Source organism: Phyllostomus hastatus, unplaced genomic scaffold (genome assembly GCF_019186645.2).
Source record: "Phyllostomus hastatus isolate PE091 unplaced genomic scaffold, TTU_PhHast_1.1 phas_scaffold_60, whole genome shotgun sequence".
NCBI classification, from domain to species: domain Eukaryota; kingdom Metazoa; phylum Chordata; class Mammalia; order Chiroptera; family Phyllostomidae; genus Phyllostomus; species Phyllostomus hastatus.
In genome coordinates, this window is record NW_025334038.1 from 14,685,018 (window position 1) to 14,705,111 (window position 20,094).

The window sequence follows — 20,094 nt, forward strand, 5'->3', positions numbered from 1 at the left end:
GGTCTAAAATTCACCCCCAGCCCCTAGCTGACACCTGGCCCTAGGCATGTGCTGACTCCAGCCTTAGACTGACCTGATGCTATTCCAGTGTCCCTTGACCTTAACTACAGATTGACCCTGGCCAGAAATGTGTTACTAGGTCAGCTGATCTGTTGAGAACTTGGAGGAGAGGTATAGTGGGTTGGTTCATGCAGAGGTTGCCCACTTAGGAGATTCTGTGCTCTTCATTTCAGGAACACTGGATCCAAACAGAGGACCTTGGTACCCTCAGCCCTATGCACCCAAACTCGGCTCAGGGTGTGGATGACATGATCCACCTGGGGGACCTGAATGAAGCAGGCATGGTGCATAACCTCCTGATCCGCTACCAGAAGCACAAGATCTATGTAAGCACTCATGTCTCTGTGGGGCTCCCCATGGGGGCTGGGTCCACACATGCCGTCCTCCAAGCTGGGGAGGAATGCCATGTGCTGGGGTGTGCAGCCAGGCACATCTGGTTCAATTCCCACTGTGTGATGTGGAAAAGGTGCCCAACATTTCTCCATCTCTGTTCCTAATCTGAAAGAGTAGGAAAATGTTTTTGAGGGTACAGAAAGCTGGCGTATACTATGCCAGCACTGTGCTTAGCACATAGTAGGTGCTCAATCGGTACTGCCTCTTCCCTGAGCAGAAGACCTGCTTTAATGGCCAAGTGGACCAGAGGTCATAGGGATGGGCATAGTCTTCTGCATAGCCCCTTCATGGGCATATGACAGAGACAGAATCACCAGCAGGCAGGGGACCATGAATAGGGTAAGGACGAAGAGGAGAGAAGGAGGTGGCTCTGCAAGGAGGTGATAGAGGGCCTGTTGAGCCACTTCTGCTGAATATGCATCAGAGCTCCTAGGTCTGATAATAGCAGTTAGCTTACCTTTTTTACCTGGTTATCATAATCCCTGCAGTGAGAAAGCTTATCCTCTCCATTTCTGAAATAAAGACTGGGAGGGACAACCATGTGACTTATAGAGGTAGCTGCCCCTATCACACCCTCAGAGGCACAGGCAGGGCTAGCTGGGGTTGCATGTGAGCAAGTAGTCCTCAACTGGGGTCCTGGGAGGGATCGGTGGGAACCAAAATTATTGACTAGCCTCAGAGTCCCTGAGGGAGACAGGTGAACACTACTTCATACATCTAACCCATTTTTATCAAGCTTGTTCTAAATACCCAATAGAATGGTAAACATTAACAATTATCACCTCATGTAATCTTCCTGTGAATGTAGCCCTAACCTTGGAATTCTCACTCATGGTGAATACCCCATCTTTTCAGAAGAAGAATCTAAGCAGCTGAATATCTTATCTCCCAGCCAGAATCAGACACCCTACCCCACCAGAATCAGCTGCTCTAAGGCCAAGATCAGGACCGGGCAACACTGGCCCTCAAAATGCAAGGCACTAATCTCCTGTTCCCTTCCCCAGACGTACACAGGCTCCATCCTGGTAGCCGTGAACCCGTTCCAGGTGCTGCCCCTCTATACTCGGGAGCAGGTACAGCTGTACTACAACTGCCACATGGGCGAGCTGCCTCCACATGTCTTTGCCATCGCCAACAATTGCTACTTCAACATGAAGAGGAACAAGAGGGACCAGTGTTGTATTATCAGGTGGGGGCAGACTGTCCACATTACTGGTGCAGGGGGCAGATGAGCCAGGCACCCAAACTGAGCATCTTGTAAAGGAGGGAGCACTTCCTCTCTCTAAAACTCTTCCACAGACCAGCCTATGATTTAGGGGCTTCCATTCATCTGCAAACACCTTCCCCAACAGTACATGAGCCCTCAGGCATCTAGTCCTGCTGCCCTCCTACCCTTAAAAGTTTTTCCAAGGCTTCCTTCCTTCAGAACCTGCTCTTCCACTGTATTACCAGGGCCTAGACTGTCTGCCCTTCAATGACTATTCTTTAAGACAAACAAGGATGGAATGGCTCATTTAGAAGTGAGGCCAGCATAAGCACTTGGGGTGCCATGGTCAAATAGGTGAGGCCTCACTCAAAAAACAAAGAAAAAACTCAGGGAAGACCTCAAGTGAGGACAGGGCAGCAGTGGCTCCAGGGTTAGCTCTCAGGTCACTAGGGCCCAGAAAAGATTTGTCCCCCTCCAGTCCAAGACCTAATCTTGCTTCAGAGAGTTGTTGCCTGACCTGGCCTCCCTGCTTCCTGCACAGGCCCTCCTTGTACCGAGGGAAAGGAGGGTGAGAGGGATAGGAAGGAAGAGGTGGAATTTGGCTCCAAGGCACATTGCTTGGTGTTCTAGTAGTCATTCTTTCATTCATTCACTCATTCACTCATTTATTGGAGGTTCTATTGTGCTCCAGTAGTGTGTCCCACACCATCCTAATGTGGGAAGACCACAGCAAATAAAAGGGATCACAATTCCTGCCTCAAGGATCTTACATCTTCTTGAAGGGAGACAGATGGGCACACAATAAATAAGGAAGTTGTTCCAGCACATAACAGGAGCTTTGAAGAAAAACACTGCAGGGAAAGAGAAAAGAGAGTGATAGGGCAGACTAGTCACAGCCTCTCTGAGGAGTAGATGTTGGAATAAAACCTAGACTGAAGTCCTGTAACATAGGTTATCATGCTTCATGTTCTCAGCAACCTTTTGAATAGACATTTTCATCCATGTTTTACTGTGGGGGAAACCTCTCAACCAGAGGTTGAGATGCTTTCCCAAGGACACACAGTTATTAAGTAGGGAATTCAAACCCAGTGGAGAAAACTCCATTAAGTGGAGTCATTTTCGCTTCTCCTAGTGAATGGGAATACTGTGGCAAGGAGCTGCTGCTCTGACCCCTCTCAAGTTTTGCCTGTCTGCATAACACATTCCTAGTCTGTCCCCTACCCTGGGAGCAGGGAACCTTGCTGCCAAAAGCTTCCAGGATTGTGCTGTAAACTGGCTGAGAAGCTCGCAGAACCACTTCTCACCTCCAGGACACAGTGCCTGAAAAGAGGATAGGGCACACTGTTGTTCTGCCCTTTGCATGAACATATCACTCGGAATCAAACTGCCTTCTCATCCTGCCCTCACACTCCCCTTCCCTGGGCTCTCTGCCTCTGCTTGTGTCTGCAGTAAGCATTCACATATTCTTTGACTCAGTGGAAACTTGGGGATCTGGCTGACTTCACTGGAATAGCAAGTATGGATATTATGAGCAAACCTTTCTAAAACTTAATATTTTCAGATGAAATAATATTTGTCTTGGGTTTGCTTCAAAATGGTACAAGAGAAGAAATAAAATTTGCCAGGAGAAGAACCCTGGAGACTGGATTGTGGGAGCTCATTATGCAAACTGTAAAGAACAAGAACCCCTGTTCCACTTAGTTATGCATTCATTGGTTGATTCTTGTATGTGCCCTGATGGGAGATTAAACTCAACAGCCTTGGCATAGTGGGATGATGCTCTACAGGACTAAGTGTCCTAAGTAATTTTTTAAAAGATTTTATTTATTTATTTTTAGCAAGAGGGAAAAGGAGGGAGAAAGAGAAGGAGAGGAACATCAATGTGCTTGACTCTTGCATGCTTCCTACAGAAGACCTGGCTTATGACCCAGGCATGGGCCCTGACTGGGAATCAAACTGGTGACTCTTTGGTTCACAGGCCCACACTCAATCCATTGAGCCACACCAGCCAGGGCTCCTAGGTAATTAAAAAAAAAAAACAACAGTTTGCATATTTTACCAGCATGAAATTAATATATATTCACTATGGGAATTTTAGAAAATTTCAGAAAAATATTCTGAGAAAAAAATTGCTAGATATTTTTTGGAGAATACTTTCCCTACCCACTTAGTTAAAATTATACTGAATAGTGCCAACATCCACCATTCTCCTATAACTCATAAGCATTGACTATGTTGTTGCAAGCTCTGGGTAGACAATTTTAATGGCTGCATGATGTTCCCTGACTGGATGGACCATAATTAATTTCCCCCATTTAGGTTACTTCTGATTTTCCATAATTGCAGTGATAAATAAATAATGTTTTAATGAGCAGAAAGCTTTGTGATGAAGAATTTTTTTAATTTTAGGATTATTTTCTTAATCTAAACACAGAATAATTCTGAAGTTTTTGATACCTGTGCCAAATTGCTTCCCAAGAGACCGATACAGTTCCCCTCCAGCCAACACAAACGCTCTGCTCATGTAGGGAATGTCACAACAAGGCATCCAGTCATCTGGTCTTTTTCATTCATCTGTTATTACTGGGCACTGTGCCCACAACCCTGGAACGAATCTAATAGACCCTGGCTGCTAGGGCTCACAGTTGAGCAGGGTCCAAAGACAAACACACCAATAACTAGTACAACATAGACAGTCTGAAACCACAGGGGACTCAAGGGCAAATGCAGTGGGAATTCTGTATAAAGGGAGAGCATCTCTGTTCAGACTTCCTCAGAAAGTAAGCCTGTGATGGGCTTGCAGTAGAACTGAGAGGTTCCAAAAACCTAATTTTTCTATTGACTATTTCCCCATGTACTGTCTTTGCAGTGGTGAGTCTGGGGCAGGGAAGACGGAGACTACCAAGCTCATCCTGCAGTTCCTAGCCACAGTCAGTGGCCAGCATTCATGGATTGAGCAACAGGTCCTGGAGGCCAACCCCGTTCTGGAAGGTAAGTCACCCTTAAGACCAGCCCTCCTCCCAGGCCCTTCCTGTGGGCTGGAGCCTTCCTGCCAAGAGGTTCCCCTGAGGAAGGACAAGAGAGGCCACACACTTTCAGCAACTTCTCAAGATTCCTCAGGACATGAAAGACTAGAATGGAGTGGGTGGGTAGTGTGGGTCTTCCCAAGAAGCACAAAGGGGAAATACTGATGACCCTACAAATTTTGCTAAATTTGTTTTCCACGGGATTGTAACAAGTATTCCTTTTAAAAGGGGTCCAAGATGAAATCAACTTGAGAGACACTGTGTGTCAGTTTGTCCTCTGGGAAGCAGTTGCTAGCTGGGGTTAGGGCTGCAAGAGATTTGTTGAGGGGTAACCCCTGAAGAAGGTAAAGGGGGAGGAAACAGGAATGGGCAGGAAAAGTCTCCAGACTGGGATGTTGGCAGGACACAGGAAGGAACAGGTTTGGGCAGGATGAGATTCACACTGCAGTGCATGCCTGACAAGGTCTTGGCCAACCCCATGGGGACCTCTGGACAATGCCAGTTAGAAGAGTCCTATATTAGGCCCAACACCAGGCTTTGGTGACCCCTTTACTCAGTCTCTGGTGGGGGTGGCCCAATGCCGGTAACCTCAGCCCCAATGTTGTTAGCCACTGGTCAGCACATTCTTTTTCTTTACAACTGAGGTACAGTTTACATACAGTAAAAATTCACCTTTTTGATGTACAGTTTTATGAGTTTTGACAAACTCATGCAAGTTATATAACCCCCATCATAATCATGATATAGAATGTTCAAAATTTTCCTCAGTCCCCTTTGTAGTTGGCTCTATTCCCAGCCCCACCCTGTCACAACCACTGATTTGTTTTTTCCCTTATAGTTTTATATTTTACAAAAGGTCATATAAATAAAATCATACAGTTTGTAGCCTTTTGGATCTGGTTACTTTAATTAGTGTAATGCATTTGGGACTTTTCCATGTTGTTGCCTATATCAAGATTTATTACTTTTATTACATTACTTAGAAGTACCACAGTTTGTCCACCAAGTGAAGGACATCTGGATTGTTTATAGTTTTCAGTGATTATGAATAAAGCCTTTACCAACAGTTGCATACAGGTTTTTGTGTGAACACATGTTTTTCTCTTAAATAAACATGCATTAGTGAAATTGTTGGATGGCAAATGAGCCATTTAACTTTGTCAGAAACTGCCGTCTGTTTTCAAAGTAGCTGCTCCATTCAACATACCCACAAGCAGTAGTTGAATACTGCCACTGCCCCTGTGCGGGGGGTGTGGGGGGGGCAGGCGGGCGACTGTCTGCCCTGCATAGGCAGAGTGGACCTCACTTTGACTCACACTCACTTCTTCATGGCTAATGACTGGAGCTGCATTTCATGTGCTCACTTCCCATCTGTGTAGCTTCTGTGGTGAAGTATCTGTTCAAATCTTTTGCCTATTTTTTGACTGAGTTGATTCCTTATTAATGATTTTGTAAGAGTTAGTTACATATTCTGGATATAAGTCCTGTATAAGATAGGTGGTTTGCAAGTATTTTTTGCCAGTCTATGGTTTGTTTTTTCATTCTCTTAACAGTGTTTTTGTAGGCAGAAGTTTCAGATTTTAATAAATTTCAATTTATCATTTTTTTCTTTTATTGATTATGCTTTTGGTACTGTATCTAAGAGATCTTTGCCTAATCCAGAAATTTTCTCCTACATTTTCTTTTAGATGTTGTGTAGTTTTAGATTTTACAATCTGGTCTATTATCCATTTTTTGTTAATTTTTTCTGTGGTACAAGGTATAGGTTGAGTCCTTCTTTCCCTTTTCTTCCCTCCCTCACTCCCTCCTTTAGTTCCTTCCTTCTTTCCATGTGGATATCCAATCATTTAAACCCCATTTGTTGAAAACACTATTCTTTCTCCATTAAATTGCTTTCATTCCTTTGCTTAAAATCAATTGACCATATAGCTGGTCTGTTTCTGGACTCTTATTCTGTTCTATTACTCTCTCTGTTTATCTTTTTACCAGTACCGACATGGTCTGATTTCTGCAGCTTTTTAGTAAGTTTACAATCAGGCAACATGTAACTTCCAGTTTTGTCCTTTTATGAATGTAGCTATTCTAGGTTCTTTGCCTTTTCATATAGTTTAAAATCACCTTGTCACTTTCTACCAAAAGGAAAAAAAGTCTACATCAGATTCTTTCTTGAAGAGGGATCTGCCACTGAGTTCAATAACATTAAGCATTTCACTTAACATAATGCTCTCCAGTTCCATCCATGCTGTCACAAAGGGTAGGAGCTCCTTCTTTCTCTCTGCTGTGTAGAATTCCATTGTGTAAATGTACCATAGTTTTTGATCCACTCATTTACTGATGGGCACTTAGATTGCTTCCAGCACTTGGCTATTGTAAATTCTGCTGATATGATCTTACCTTTAACTAGAACATAATCAATAAAAGAAAAAGCAAACAAAATATAACCAGAGACATTGAAATTAAGGACAATCTAACAATAACTAAAGGGGAGGGGAGAGGGGACAATGGGGGAAGGGCTTTAAGGAACTATTATAAAGGACATATAGACAAAACCGAGGGTGAGGGTGGAAGCAATGGAGGGAGGTGGGTTTGGCTGGGGTTGGGGGGAGTTGTGAGTGGAAAATGCAGACAACTGTAATTGAAAAACAATAGAATCATTTTTTAAAATAACATTAAGCAGGCTTTTGAACTGTAGTCCTTCTCAGAGCCTCTTCTATGCACTGGGATTCCTCAAGGAGGAGAGACAGTCAGTGTTCCCTAAACCTGTTTGACCAAGGAACAATTTTCTTTTTTCTCATGGGACTAATGCTGTATGGTGGTACAGTATTTTCAAACTGCTTCCCAAACCACAAGTGGGTCATAAAATAAGTCTTTTAGAACTAATAAATAGCATACAATAGAAAATACACCAGCACATTACTCTTGGTAAGACCTGGTACAGAATATTTTCTCTTAATTATGTATGTAGGTAGGGGTGTGTATGTACTAGGATATAGTGCAAAGGATCTTTCTTACTGTGGATCATTTCTGAGAAACCTGCAGAAACAACTCTATGGAATGCATTTTGATTCGTGCTTCAACCTCAGTTTGTCCTGGGTTGACCTCTTCATCAGTGCGCTAGCCCATGCTAGCTTTTGCTACTCTCCCTGCAAGGTGGCTATCTCTAACCCAGCCTCCATTCAGCTTGAGCAGTCTTTCAAAAAATGCAAATCTTGCCCTGGCTGGCGTAGCTCAGTGGATTGAGCGTGGGCTGCAACCCAGGCATCGCAGGTTCGATTCCCAGTCAGGGCACATGCTAGGTTGCAGGCCACGGCCCCCCAGCAACCACACATTGATGTCTCTCTCTCTCTCCCTCTCCCTCCCTCCTTCCTTTCCCTGTCTAAAAATAAATAAATAAACAAACAAACAAACAAATAAATAAATAAATAAACCAGAGTTATTCAACATGGTACTGGAAGTCCTCCTTTAAAAAAAAAAAAGAAACATGCAAATTTGGTGCCACACTCCTTCTGAAACTTTCCCCAACTTCCCTATCACTTGCAGAATCAATGCCAAACTTCTTGGCCTGGCATTCAAGGATCTGTGCTACTAAGCCCACCTACTAACTAATGAGTTCTTTCTGTCTTCCACTGCCTTCTACCTGTATCCTGTGCTCTAGTCAAATTTTCCACTGTGCAAGCACACCCCATGCTTTCTGACCTCTGTACCTTTACCCAAATTTTGCCTTCCTCTTAGTGTATCCTTGGCTGCCACCACTATCCAGGGCAATCCTATCTAGCCTTCAGTTCTGGGCTTCACCACCTTCTCTGAGAAGCCTTATGAAATGACTTTGCTAAAAGTACATTTTCTCCTCTCTGCTCCCATTATGGGTATCACCCTCTGTCCTGCAGCCTTTGGAAATGCCAAGACAATCCGAAATGACAACTCAAGCCGCTTCGGGAAATACATCAACATCTACTTCAACCCCAGTGGGGTAATTGAAAGTGCATGCATTGAGCAATTTCTCCTGGAGAAGTCCCGAGTCTGCCATCAGGTAAAGCCTCTACCTGCTGCACTGATCCTGGGGGCAATCTCTATCTGCCCCAGGATGAAGAGTCAGGGGGTTGGGGAGACTTCCAAGGGAGGGTCCCCTTCCATCACTCTCACCTTCCCTCTTCCCCCAAGGACCTCCTCAGCACCCCCCCCCCCCAATAGATCTTAGCTTGCTGCCACTGAACCCTGGTCTAACCCTGATGAGCCAAGGATCCCTAGAATTGGATAATAATCATCTTTGCCCAGGATTCAAAGAAAAGAAGTGATAGGATTCTCTGTTCTGAATTTTTCATCCATATAATTTCCTTCATTTTTTGGTGCCTACTACTCTTCACCTTTACTGGAATTAAGTCTGAGACTGGGCCAGTCCCCAGCTGAGGGTCTGTATCCTGACATCACTCCCTTGCTTATGACTTTAGGGAGGGTGGCTTCAGGGCTTCTGGGAAGTGCCTGAGAGAGATGGGTTCCCTGGGCAGGGTGAGTAGCCTTAACACAGGGCTGTGGACCAGCCTCAGCCTCGGGGCCCAGCTATCTCTCAGGTCAATGCCAGAGCCATATCTGGCTGAGAGACATTGGAACAGAGGCCAGGACAGTCTGGGAGCAACACTCTGAGGCTCTGCAGCCACAGGGAATTACTTTTAAGCTCTCTAGATGGCCTTCCTCGACAGGCCCCAGAAGAGCGAAACTACCACATCTTCTACTCCATGCTCATGGGGATGAGCAAGGAAGAGAAGGAGCTGCTGCACCTGGGGATGCCCTCTGACTACCGCTACCTGACCTTGGTGAGGCCCTCCCCACCCTGCCTCTCCCCTTGCAGCCCCACTCCTCTCTCCACCCTGCCTTCCTCTGCCCTGTAACCCATCTTTTTTACTACTCCCTGCCCCTCCATTACCTCCACCCTACCTCAGCGTCTCAAGCGCTAAAGGAGAATGAAGAAGGAGAGCTGGTGTGCTGGTACCTGTTCAATGTTTGTTTTAGCTCTGAAAAGCCTAAACTCTAATGGGATCCCCTTTTTGGTTCCCCACTTGCACTTCCATGGTTGGTTCCCACTTTATAACTGGCAAAGACCTACCCTTTTCTGAAGGATCCCTATTCCTGCGAAATGATCGTCCTTCCCCACAAAGCTCACCTTTTTGGAACCAATGAATAAAAGGCTTGTCACTCAGTAGGTCATGGGCAGTCATCTCCATGCTTCTCCCCTGCTTTCACTACAATCGTCATCCTGTGAGTGCTTCTAGAACTTGAACTCCAGGAGACCAGGGTCCTTGCTTACACTTGCTCTGGGATGCATACCTACTTTCTCAGCTCCCCACTCCACCCCCACCTGGGACAGTGAAGCACAAGGGGCCCTTTGCTCATGTTTGCTGACAAGGGAAGATGAATTCTACCTCTTGAATATCTCTTCTATGCAGCCCTTTCTCTTGTGTTCAGCACCTGGGGTCTTGCCTGGACCATGGCAGGACCCTGTGTCCCCCCTCTGACCTAATTTGTCACCTACCCTGCAGGCTTGACACCTACTCTATCATTCATCCTGCAGACCTTCCACATGCAAGTCTGATGGACCACACTTCCAATGACAATTCTCCCATGGCCCTACAGAATAGTTTCCAAGCCACTTGCCATCCTTAAACCTCTCCCCCCTCACCACTAACCCAACCTTCTTTGTAGTCTTGACTCCTGCCTCCCATCTTCCCACTCAGTACCAGCTGCTCTCTGCCTAGACCTCCCTCTCCTCTGTACCCTGTTAAAGCTCAGCATTTAGCTTTAAAGGACCAAATGAGTCAGCTCAAGAGCCTCCTCCTGGGAGCCTTACACCACTTGCCAGTGGATTGGCCTCACCTGCTTTGGTCTTGGCACCTATAATAGTCTATGAGACAGTCATCTGCTTCCTGCCTGACCCTCCTCCATGCACAGCACCCAGGGCAGGGCCAGGTCTCTTCATTTCTGAATTCCAGCAGTACCACAGAGCCTGGCACACAGTGAGCCTTGGAAAGTGTTTCTTAAATGAATCCATGATATTCCCCAGAGGGTAAGTAAAGCAGGTGTTATTATGCATGGGTGACAGAGTGAGGCTCAGAGAAGCTGAATGACTTGACCTAGGCCACACAGCTACCAAGTGCCAATGTTAGCTGCAGAGCCCAGCATTCTGTGTCTGTGCCTCAGTTCTGCCTCCAGAGGTACTTTTGTATGTTTTCTGAGCTTCAGCCTCCCTGTGGCCCCTCAGAGTCCACCCAGAGGATATGAAGTGTTACTTATCAGTTACTTATTTGGCTAAGTCTATCAGGCTTCTCTGCCTGTAGGCACAACATGAAGGAGGTGGGGTGTGGAGTGATGCCTACAAAAAGCTGAAGGGCCTGATCCTGCAGGGGAACTGCACTTCCTGTGAGGGGCTCGATGATGCCAAGGACTATGCCCACGTGCGCTCAGCACTGAAGATCCTCATGTTCTCTGACTCTGAAAACTGGGACCTCAGCAAGCTGCTGGCAGCCATTCTTCACCTGGGGAATGTAGAGTTTATAGGTAATACTCCTCCAAACAGCAGCCCCTGGGGAAAAAGAGTGGGGGAACCAGGGAAGGAAGAGAGAGAAATCTCTCAGGGTTTTCACCTAAATGAAGAGCATGCTGAAGTCGTGTGGTCTACCCTTGTCCTGGAAAAATGCATTGAAAGTTTTAGCTATAATTTTGGTGGCCTTGTGGGGTTAAGGAAAAGATGTTAAAGATTAGGGCACTTGAAAGGTGAAGACTTGATCTGTCACCTCCCACTTTAAGCTTGGACCCCAAAGCGCTACCCTCTCAGGGTGAGTGTAAAGCAGAGTAAACAGAGCCAAGCATAAACCTGCAAACCAGTTTGTAAGCACTCAGGTGGTCTGGGGATTAGAGTTTCTTGGACTATTAGCTCCCTAAGCACCTACCTAGAGGACAGAGTGAGAAGACTAGCATACATTGAACTGGAGTTCTAAAGGAAAAGACAAAGTGAATGGGGCATAGGTTGTGTTTGAAGAGATTATGGATTGCACTGGGACTCATGAGACACACCAATTCAGAGAGCAGTGGAGAAAGAACAGATTTGAAATAAATTGTTCTGGAGCAATTGGGTGTCCATGTGGAAAACATGAACTCAGACCACTGTTTCACACCATGTAAGGAAATGTACTCCAAGTGAGCTGTAGCAGGTGACCATGTAATCTATCAACCAAACTGGGCACTTCTGCAAGTGAAAGGTGGGTGCTGACTAACAGGGGCACCAGGACACAGAAGAGGATTCTAAATGTGTTGAGGAAATGAAGCCAGGCACAAAGAATGCAGACCTTTATGTAACACTTACACAAAATTTAAAAATCAGGATTAATATGTAGATAATAAAAAGATAAGGCCCTGGCTGGTGTAGCTCAGTGGATTGAGTGCGGGCTGGGAACCAAAGTGTCCCAGGTTCGATTCCCAGCCAGGGTACATGTCTGGGTTGCAGGCCATAACCCCCAGCAACCGCACATTGATGTTTCTCTCTCTCTCTCTCTCTCTCTCTCTCTCCCTCCCTTCCCTCTCTAAAAATAAATAAATAAAAAATAAAATATTTAAAAAAAAAGATAAAGAAAAAACCAAGGAAGTGGTTTCCATGAAAATTAGGAGAGTGGTTACTTCTAGTGAAGCAAAACAAAGTCTTCACAGGAAAGCACCATACTAAACATTGGGTGTTGGTAAAGCTTTGTATTTAGATTTTAGTAGTGGTTATACAGTGATGACATAATAATTATTCATTGTAACATGCCTTTGGGTTTTATGCACTTTTTTATCTGTATACTTTAAGGTATACGTTTTTACAGTTAAAAAAACATACAGAAACATCACTACATCCTCCCCCCATCCTGGCAGTCCTAAGGTGGAGGTTGACTCAAGCAGGAGGATCTTGAATTAGGAAGGCTGTCAGAAGACTTGCCATAGGGCTGGGCCCCACTTACAATGGTGTTCTGTTAGTGTTCGCTTATTTGACTGAATGCCCAGGTTACTGTCAACAGCAGAGTGCCTTGAAGTGGACTAATCTCTTCCCTTAATAGACCCCCCACCACATGCACTGCCCCCACCCAGTCCACCAGGTTCTCCCTATGAACAAGCCCGAATTTCTTGAAACCTCCTTTTGACCCCAGACCCTGATCTCAGGGCCAGAGGGGGAGGATGATCACCTGGGATGCTGGTTCCTGAGAGGGGCCTGAGGGAGGCAGTGCCTCAGGGACAGGGGATACCCCAGGCCAGGTGCTTACTGGGGCTTCTGACCAGTCACTTCAGGATGCTTTCACCATTAAATGTTAATACTTCTCCCTGCAGCTGCAGTCTTTGAAAACCTGGATTCCTCCGATGTGATGGAGACACCTGCCTTTCCCATTGTGGTGAAGTTACTGGAGGTAGCCTGGCTGTTGTGTCTGCCAGTTTCTATTTTTGAGGGGACCCCAGGGGCCTGAGTTCATAGACCCCTAATTCTCATAACCTTTCCCAGGCTCCTGCTTCCCACCCCTCTCCCAGACACTCAGCTTAACCCTTGCACCCTCCTGTACATTGCTTGCCTTGGAGGTAGGAACCAATGTGAGCTAACCATTCACAAAGTAGCAAAATGACATCTCACTCTCTACCCCACTCATCCCTCTGCTCTCCTAATGACCTTACTCTGGACTTTCCCTATCTCCCTTTAAATGTCCCAGCCCACATCGTCATCCCTAGGGCTTCCTCATGAGCCGTGCTATTCTAGAAAAGTGAGATATGTTCACACCATCAGCCTCCAGGATATGCCAGAGTGAAATGGAGCCTCCATTTGGAGGGAGAACCACAGGCGCAGGCAGAGAAATGTCTTTACACTGGGGACATTGTGACATCCGCCATATCATACCCCATTGGCCATTCTTGTGGGAAATTAATAGAACCAGAAGGAAAAAAGGAAGGGAGGGAGGGAGGGAGGAAGGGGAGAAAAGGAAGTCACATTAAGCAGCTTTTGTTGCCCTTCATGTAGGGCAGGGTTCTTAGAAACTTTTGGTATTTGCCAGTTTGGTCTCCCCTGCATGGTGGGGGCCTGGCCTGTCCAGACTCACTCTTGCTCTCTCAAGCCTGCAGTCCCCAGGCTGGAGAGACATCCAGATGCCCACAGCCTGGTTCTTAACCTCCCTGTTCATTGTTTTCCAGGGTCTACCTGGTGGTGATGGCCCTTTCCTGAGCCCCCAGGAGATCAGCATAGGGCTGGGCAACGAAGCAGCCAGTATGCTCAGGGTCCATCCAGCTTGTGTAACCCTCCTGAATGCTCTGACACCCCAGTGTTCACACTGACCCTCAGCCAGGGCCCACGCAGGACACCAATTCTGGTCCCTATCTGGCTTGGCCCTAGTCACAGGCATCTCCCTCCCTCAGGTCTTGGACATAAGGTGTTTGGTCATGAGAGGGAATAAGATAACACAAGCAGGTTAGAGTCCTGGAGCCAGGTCCTGCTCTGTCAGCTGTCCACCTGCCTCCCCAGGTGAAGCACCAGGCACTCCGGGACTGTCTGATCAAGCACTCCATCATCATCTGTGGGGAAGCTGTCACCAGACCTCTGAACATCACCCAGGCTGCAGACCGAAGGGATGCCTTTGTCAAGGTGCAGAGCTGTGGGAGAAGGGGGCAATTACCTATTGAACTTGGCTCCTTGCTCTGTTGGTGGGAGGTAACACAGAACAGAGAGAGTTGGTCAAGTCCCAAGTCTGCCGATCACCTGCATGGTGACTGTGGATCCCCTAGCCTTTCTGGGTTTGGCTTCTTGCCTTTAAACTAGAGATGGTATCTTTCAGTGAGTACGTGAAATCCAGTGTGAGTGCACCCTTTCTGGGTGAACTTGGAAAAAGGAGCAGCCTCCTTCCTGTGTTTTAAAGCCTATTGGTTATACCCCATGTCTCCTCAGGGCATCTATGGGCACCTCTTCCTGTGGATTGTCAAGAAGATCAATGCTGTGATTTTCACTCCACCTGCCCAGGACCCTAAAACTGTGCAAAGGGCCATCGGCCTCCTAGACATATTTGGCTTTGAAAATTTCCAGAACAATAGGTATGAAGATCTTGGTTCACCTGCTTTCAGAAAATAGAAGATAAGCTTAACTTTGACCAAACTAGAAGGTAGCCATTCCTTCCCTGCTGGACTCTCACTTCCAATTATAGGTGCCAGGGTGAGTCCACTGGGAAGGCCCATGTTTTTCTGCAAGGAGATAGTCTGTGCATATCCCCTGGCACCCACACATCCAGAGAAGGCCCCATAGCTAAAAGCATCCTAAGAGCTAGGCAATGACCCCAGCATTTGTCACCCCTCTTGAGCCATCTTCTTTCCTCATGAATCTGAGTAAATGATATTAGGGTGAAAATGAAATAAAAACATTGATTTGACTGCATTGTTAGGTGGTATATCAAACTAGGTATTAGGAAGAAAGTGGAGGATTTGTGGGCCATCCCTGATTTCTTAGTTTGGTGGGGTTAAGGCAAGGCAAGATGACTATAACCCAGTGTCCTAGCATCCCCAAATGGATACTGAAGAGCTGAGCAGGAGACAGGTCAGAAAAGTGATGCTTAGTGGTGACTGCAATGAAGCCTCAGAAACAGAGACAAGGGTGAGGAAAGGAGCCAGACCATGGAGACAAATAAGGACAGTTGATGCTCTGGTACATTATCAAGTGGAGGAGATCAAGTGAGAAAAATGAGGACTGGGATAAGCAAGCAGGAAGCATCCTATATGCAATCTAGCTTACTCAAATGAGCCTGGCTCATTAAAGGACATGGAAGGACAGAGTTTAGAATTAGTTCCAAGAAGTAAAGGCCTCTGGGCACCGTCAGAGGAGCCAAGATGCTGGCCTGAACTTCACAAGCCCCTGCCAAGGCCCTGTCCCCATGTGAAATCTGAGAGGTCCCCTTGGTGAGCCAAGATTGTTAAGACACAAGTCATTCCCAATGCAGGCATACTGGGATGGCAGGCTCCCTGGACTAGCTGTGCAGGCCAGGCAGGTAGCATGGGACAGAGCTCAGAATTAAACCCAATATGATGATAGCTCTTAGGCACAGAAATCTAAAAAGCAATGCAGATCATTTGTTTCTGTCCCCTAGAGGGACGGCTGAGTAGACCAAGCATACCTTTGGAAACCATGGAGGACAATGAGTAGTTGGTTGTGGGGGATCAGGCCATTTATGCAAGGGCTCCTCCCTGAAGGAGCCACAGGCTGGGCTTGTGACACGGTTGCAGTCTGGGGGTCTGGTGAAGGGTGAGTGCTGCATCACCCAGCACCCAGTGAGTCATGCCTTCTGCAAGTGTCCACTGAGCCATCTCCAAGCAATGTATTGGGAGTGGAGAACACGACCCACCTGTGTCCTCACCTGTTGGTTTAACAGATGTTGAATGAGCAGTCTAGGTATGATAAAGTTCAGCATAAATCAGCAACCCATCCTGAGACAGAAATGCCTAAGTGAGACCCAGGGGATGAGCTGATTGAGCTGGACCATGAGGAAGGAGAGGAGTGGCAGCCAATGAGGGAAGGCTCAGAGATAGGGAAGAACTGGGTGCCTCCACAGACTGCAAAGTTCAGAGTGGTGTGGGGCCACTTCCTTGAACTGAGGTGGGCTTTCTACTGTGTCACTCTCTGTCTGGGTCCTAAAAACAACCTAAAGCCTAGGGGTGAGGGAGGCAGTGAGCTCGGATCTGTGTGTCAGGAAGCTTCCTCTAGTGGCAAGTTGAAAAGGACTGAGAGGCAAGGCTGCAGCCTTAGGAGGATCAGACTTAGAAGGCCAGTATCATGCTCCAGGTGAGCAATGAAAGTGGTCTGTACATTATAGCATCAGCAAGAGTGAAAAGAAGCAAAGAGGTCAGGATGCTGTGTTGGAGAGAACATGGACCAGACTTTGGCAACTGAATGAGAATGGGGAGGTGGTAGAGGGAGGTGTCAAACTTGACTCCTTGGTTTCTGACTTGAGCCAGGGGTGATCTCTTAAAGTGGGGAATCAGAAGGAAAAGCCCATAGGAGGATTAGGACAAAGGTAAGGAGCAGGTCTGGTTGATGCAGAGGAGCCCAGAAGTCAATACTGAGTCTCCAGCAAATCCTCTCATACCAAGACCACTTGTCCATAGGGCTGGAGCTGCTACAGAACACTTGGTTTTCCAAAGATTATTTCTAGGTCGAGATAGGCAGGCCTGGCAGAAATCTAGGGAATGGGTAAGGTGCCAAAGGCAGGAGATTGATGGAATGCCTTCATCAATAAGAACCTTCTCCTTTCTTATAGTCTGTTTGCCATGGGATGGAGGAGGTGAGGTGACAGGAGTAGAGGCACAGAGAAGAGGGAGGGTGCATGTCCATATACTCACAGGGCTTCATGGGAATGTGCATCCATGAACATACACATGTGACTATGCAAATGGCTGGTGACACAGTTGTTCACGCCAGCCACAGCAGGGTGGAGCTAACCCTGCTCCACCTCTGGTGATAGTATTGCCTCCACAGCTTTGAGCAGCTCTGCATCAACTTCGCCAATGAGCACCTGCAGCAGTTCTTTGTGCAGCACGTGTTCACCTTGGAGCAGGAGGAGTACCACTCTGAGAACATTGCCTGGGACTTCATTCACTACACCAACAACTGGCCTACCCTGGACTTGATGGCCTTCAAGCCCATGAGTATCATTTCCCTCCTGGATGAGGAGAGCCACTTTCCACAGGTGCATTCCTAGACCTACCATCACTCTGGTTGAGACATCCCAGATGTCTCCTCTTGGAGGTTGGGAAACTCCCCTGGGGTAACCCATTTGTTCTGGGTTTGCTGAAATCTCTGATAGAAATTAGAAAACGAGCCCCAGCATGTCTCCCAACCAGACCTCCTCACCTTTAAGGCCCACCTCAGGGTATCCCCACCCCTGCCTCTGAAGGAAGGCTTCCTAATTCCACCGTTTCCAATCCCCAGCAGAATTACATCTCAGTCACTGATTATTTAGATTCAAGAACACACCCTAAGAGAGGACTTCCTAAACATCTGTGGTGCAAGAGAAGGAAAAATTTTATTCTCTTGCCCTTAGGGAAATCTGCTTGTCCTTGGAGAGATGGACTCTCAAATGCAGGCAGTAAGACCTCTGAATCCAGAGAAGGGGAAACCAGGGCTGGGGTGCCTGACAATTGTAGGGAAGGGTGGAGCCAGAGAGCTGTCAGTGGGAGTTGGCAGATCTGGTATTTGCTCTGGTTCTGCTCTCGCTCATTGTGACAAGTCACAGACCCCTGGGCATCAGCTTCCTGTCTGGATAAAGGCCATCAGTCATCCTTAGCTCATTTGCTGAGGGTGCATGAGAGAGCCCCTGAGTCCTGAAGGTGTGCCAGCTGACCTCCCTGTGATTGGGTTCTGGGATCTGAGCCCATAGGTTATCTGTGTCCTTCCAGGGGACAGATATCACCATGCTGCAAAAGCTGAACAATGTCCATGCCAAAAACAAGGCCTTCTTGCAGCCCAAGAACATCCATGATTCCAGATTTGGCATTGCCCACTTTGCTGGTGAGGTGTACTATCAGGTAGAAGGTAGGTGCAGCTCCTCACTATACCCACTTCCTCCCAATCTGGATCAGGTTCCAGAAAGGCCACAGAAAGGAGGCTGGGATGGTTAGGTCATTTTGCAGAGCTAACAATGGGAAAGAGGGAGTCTAACAGATCAGGAATGTTTGTTTTGTTTGTAATAGATAAATTGAGATATAATTCACATACCATACAATTCCCCCATTTTAAGTATACAACTCAATGGTTTTTAGTATATTCACAGAGTTATATAACTGTTGCCACAATTTAAAGCATTTTCTTCACCCCTCAAAGAGATCTCCCATTAGCATTCATTTCTCATTTCCCCCCAACCCTTGCCAGCCCCTGACAACCAGTCAGTTCTCTGTCTATGGATTTGCCTATTCTATATGTTTCAGATAAGTGGAGACACAATATGTGGTCTTTTGACTGGCTTCTTTTATTTAGCATCATGTATTCGAGGTTTATTTATGTTGTACCATGTGTCAGGGTTTCATTTCTTTATATTGAAACATAATATTCCACTGTGTAAATATATCATATTTTGTTTATCCCTTCATCAGCTGATGGACATTTGAGTTGTTTCTACTTTATGACTACTGTGAATAATGTGTGTCTTTTCACTACTTCAGGGTGTATACCTACAAGAGGAATTGGGGTCATATGGTTTAATCTTTTGAGGAACCACCAAACTGTTTTCAATAATGGCTATACAGTTTTACATTCCCACTACCAATGTATAAAGGTTCCAATTTCTTCAGATCCTTACTAACACGTTATTGTCTGCCTTTTTTATTATAACCATCCTAGTGAGTTTAAGGTAGTATCTCAATATGGTTTTGATTTGTGTTTCCCTGATGCCTAACAATGTTGAGTATCTTTTCATGTGCTTATTGGCTATCTATATATCATCTTTGAAGAAATGTCTATTCATATCCTTAGCCCATATTTTAACTGTGTTGTCTTCTTATTGTTGAGTTCTAAGAATTTTTAATGGATTCTCAATATAAGTACCTTAACATATATAATTTGCAAATATTTTTCTCTGTGTTATCTTGATATTGTTTTTTGAAGCACAGAAGTGTTGATTTTATGAAGTGCAACTTGCTTATATTTTTGTTGTTGCTCATGCTTTTGATGTCATGACTTAGAAACCATTGTCCAACCCAAGATTTACACCTATATTTTCTTCTGAGAGTTTTCTAGTTTTAGCTTTTACATTTAGGTGTTTGATCCATTTTGAACTAATTTTTATACATGTTGAAATACAAGTCGGGCATGGTTTTGACTTGAGAAACAAGGGCCTGGGGTAGTCAACCCTGTAGTGTGCTTAGAAGAGTGAGAAAGTGGCCAGTATGCAGCTGTAGTCAGGAAAATAGGCCAGCAATAGTGTCACTCTGTGGCTCATATGGTCTGTGTAACTGGAGACTCACAGTTACACTGCTCAGGTGGAGAGATAGGCAGCACACTTTCACTCTCATGAATCCCAGCTCTGTTAGGGCTTTGCACACTGCCAGAGCTCCTGCTACAGTCCCCTTACTCTCATGGGCTCCCATCCCCTCTCCCATCCTTAACTCAGTCTCTGCAGGCATCACACCAGGCTGTGCAGGTATGTGAAGCGCACCCCACTAAAAAGTGGGGTGACTTAAAAGAAAGTTGGGGTCATGCTCATTCAGGAGTCAATCTTCATAGTCTTAGGAGTACAGCCCTTCAGATGATGCCTGGCCCTCATCTGGCCTGACTTGGAGAAGCAATCTCTTCAGCTACTTCCCAGTGGAATTCTGTGCCCAACTTCAGAGTGAGTCCATTCTTGCCCATGATGAGAATGGAGGGGTGATTTCTTC

The 20,094-nt window shown here is 46.1% G+C and overlaps 1 protein-coding gene across 1 annotated transcript in view; it reads left to right on the top strand.

The window, feature by feature from the left end:
- The window catches only part of MYO7B (myosin VIIB), a 110,579-nt gene that overhangs the window by 27,019 nt on the left and 63,466 nt on the right, over nucleotides 1-20,094 (top strand). The window contains exons 4-14 of the mRNA XM_045826063.1: nucleotides 234-386; nucleotides 1,458-1,642; nucleotides 4,530-4,651; nucleotides 8,574-8,716; nucleotides 9,384-9,497; nucleotides 11,082-11,235; nucleotides 13,036-13,112; nucleotides 14,210-14,329; nucleotides 14,630-14,772; nucleotides 17,201-17,411; nucleotides 18,121-18,256. Of these exons, the coding sequence (XP_045682019.1) occupies nucleotides 234-386; nucleotides 1,458-1,642; nucleotides 4,530-4,651; nucleotides 8,574-8,716; nucleotides 9,384-9,497; nucleotides 11,082-11,235; nucleotides 13,036-13,112; nucleotides 14,210-14,329; nucleotides 14,630-14,772; nucleotides 17,201-17,411; nucleotides 18,121-18,256 (1,558 nt within the window). The remainder of the gene's footprint in view (nucleotides 1-233; nucleotides 387-1,457; nucleotides 1,643-4,529; nucleotides 4,652-8,573; nucleotides 8,717-9,383; nucleotides 9,498-11,081; nucleotides 11,236-13,035; nucleotides 13,113-14,209; nucleotides 14,330-14,629; nucleotides 14,773-17,200; nucleotides 17,412-18,120; nucleotides 18,257-20,094) is intronic.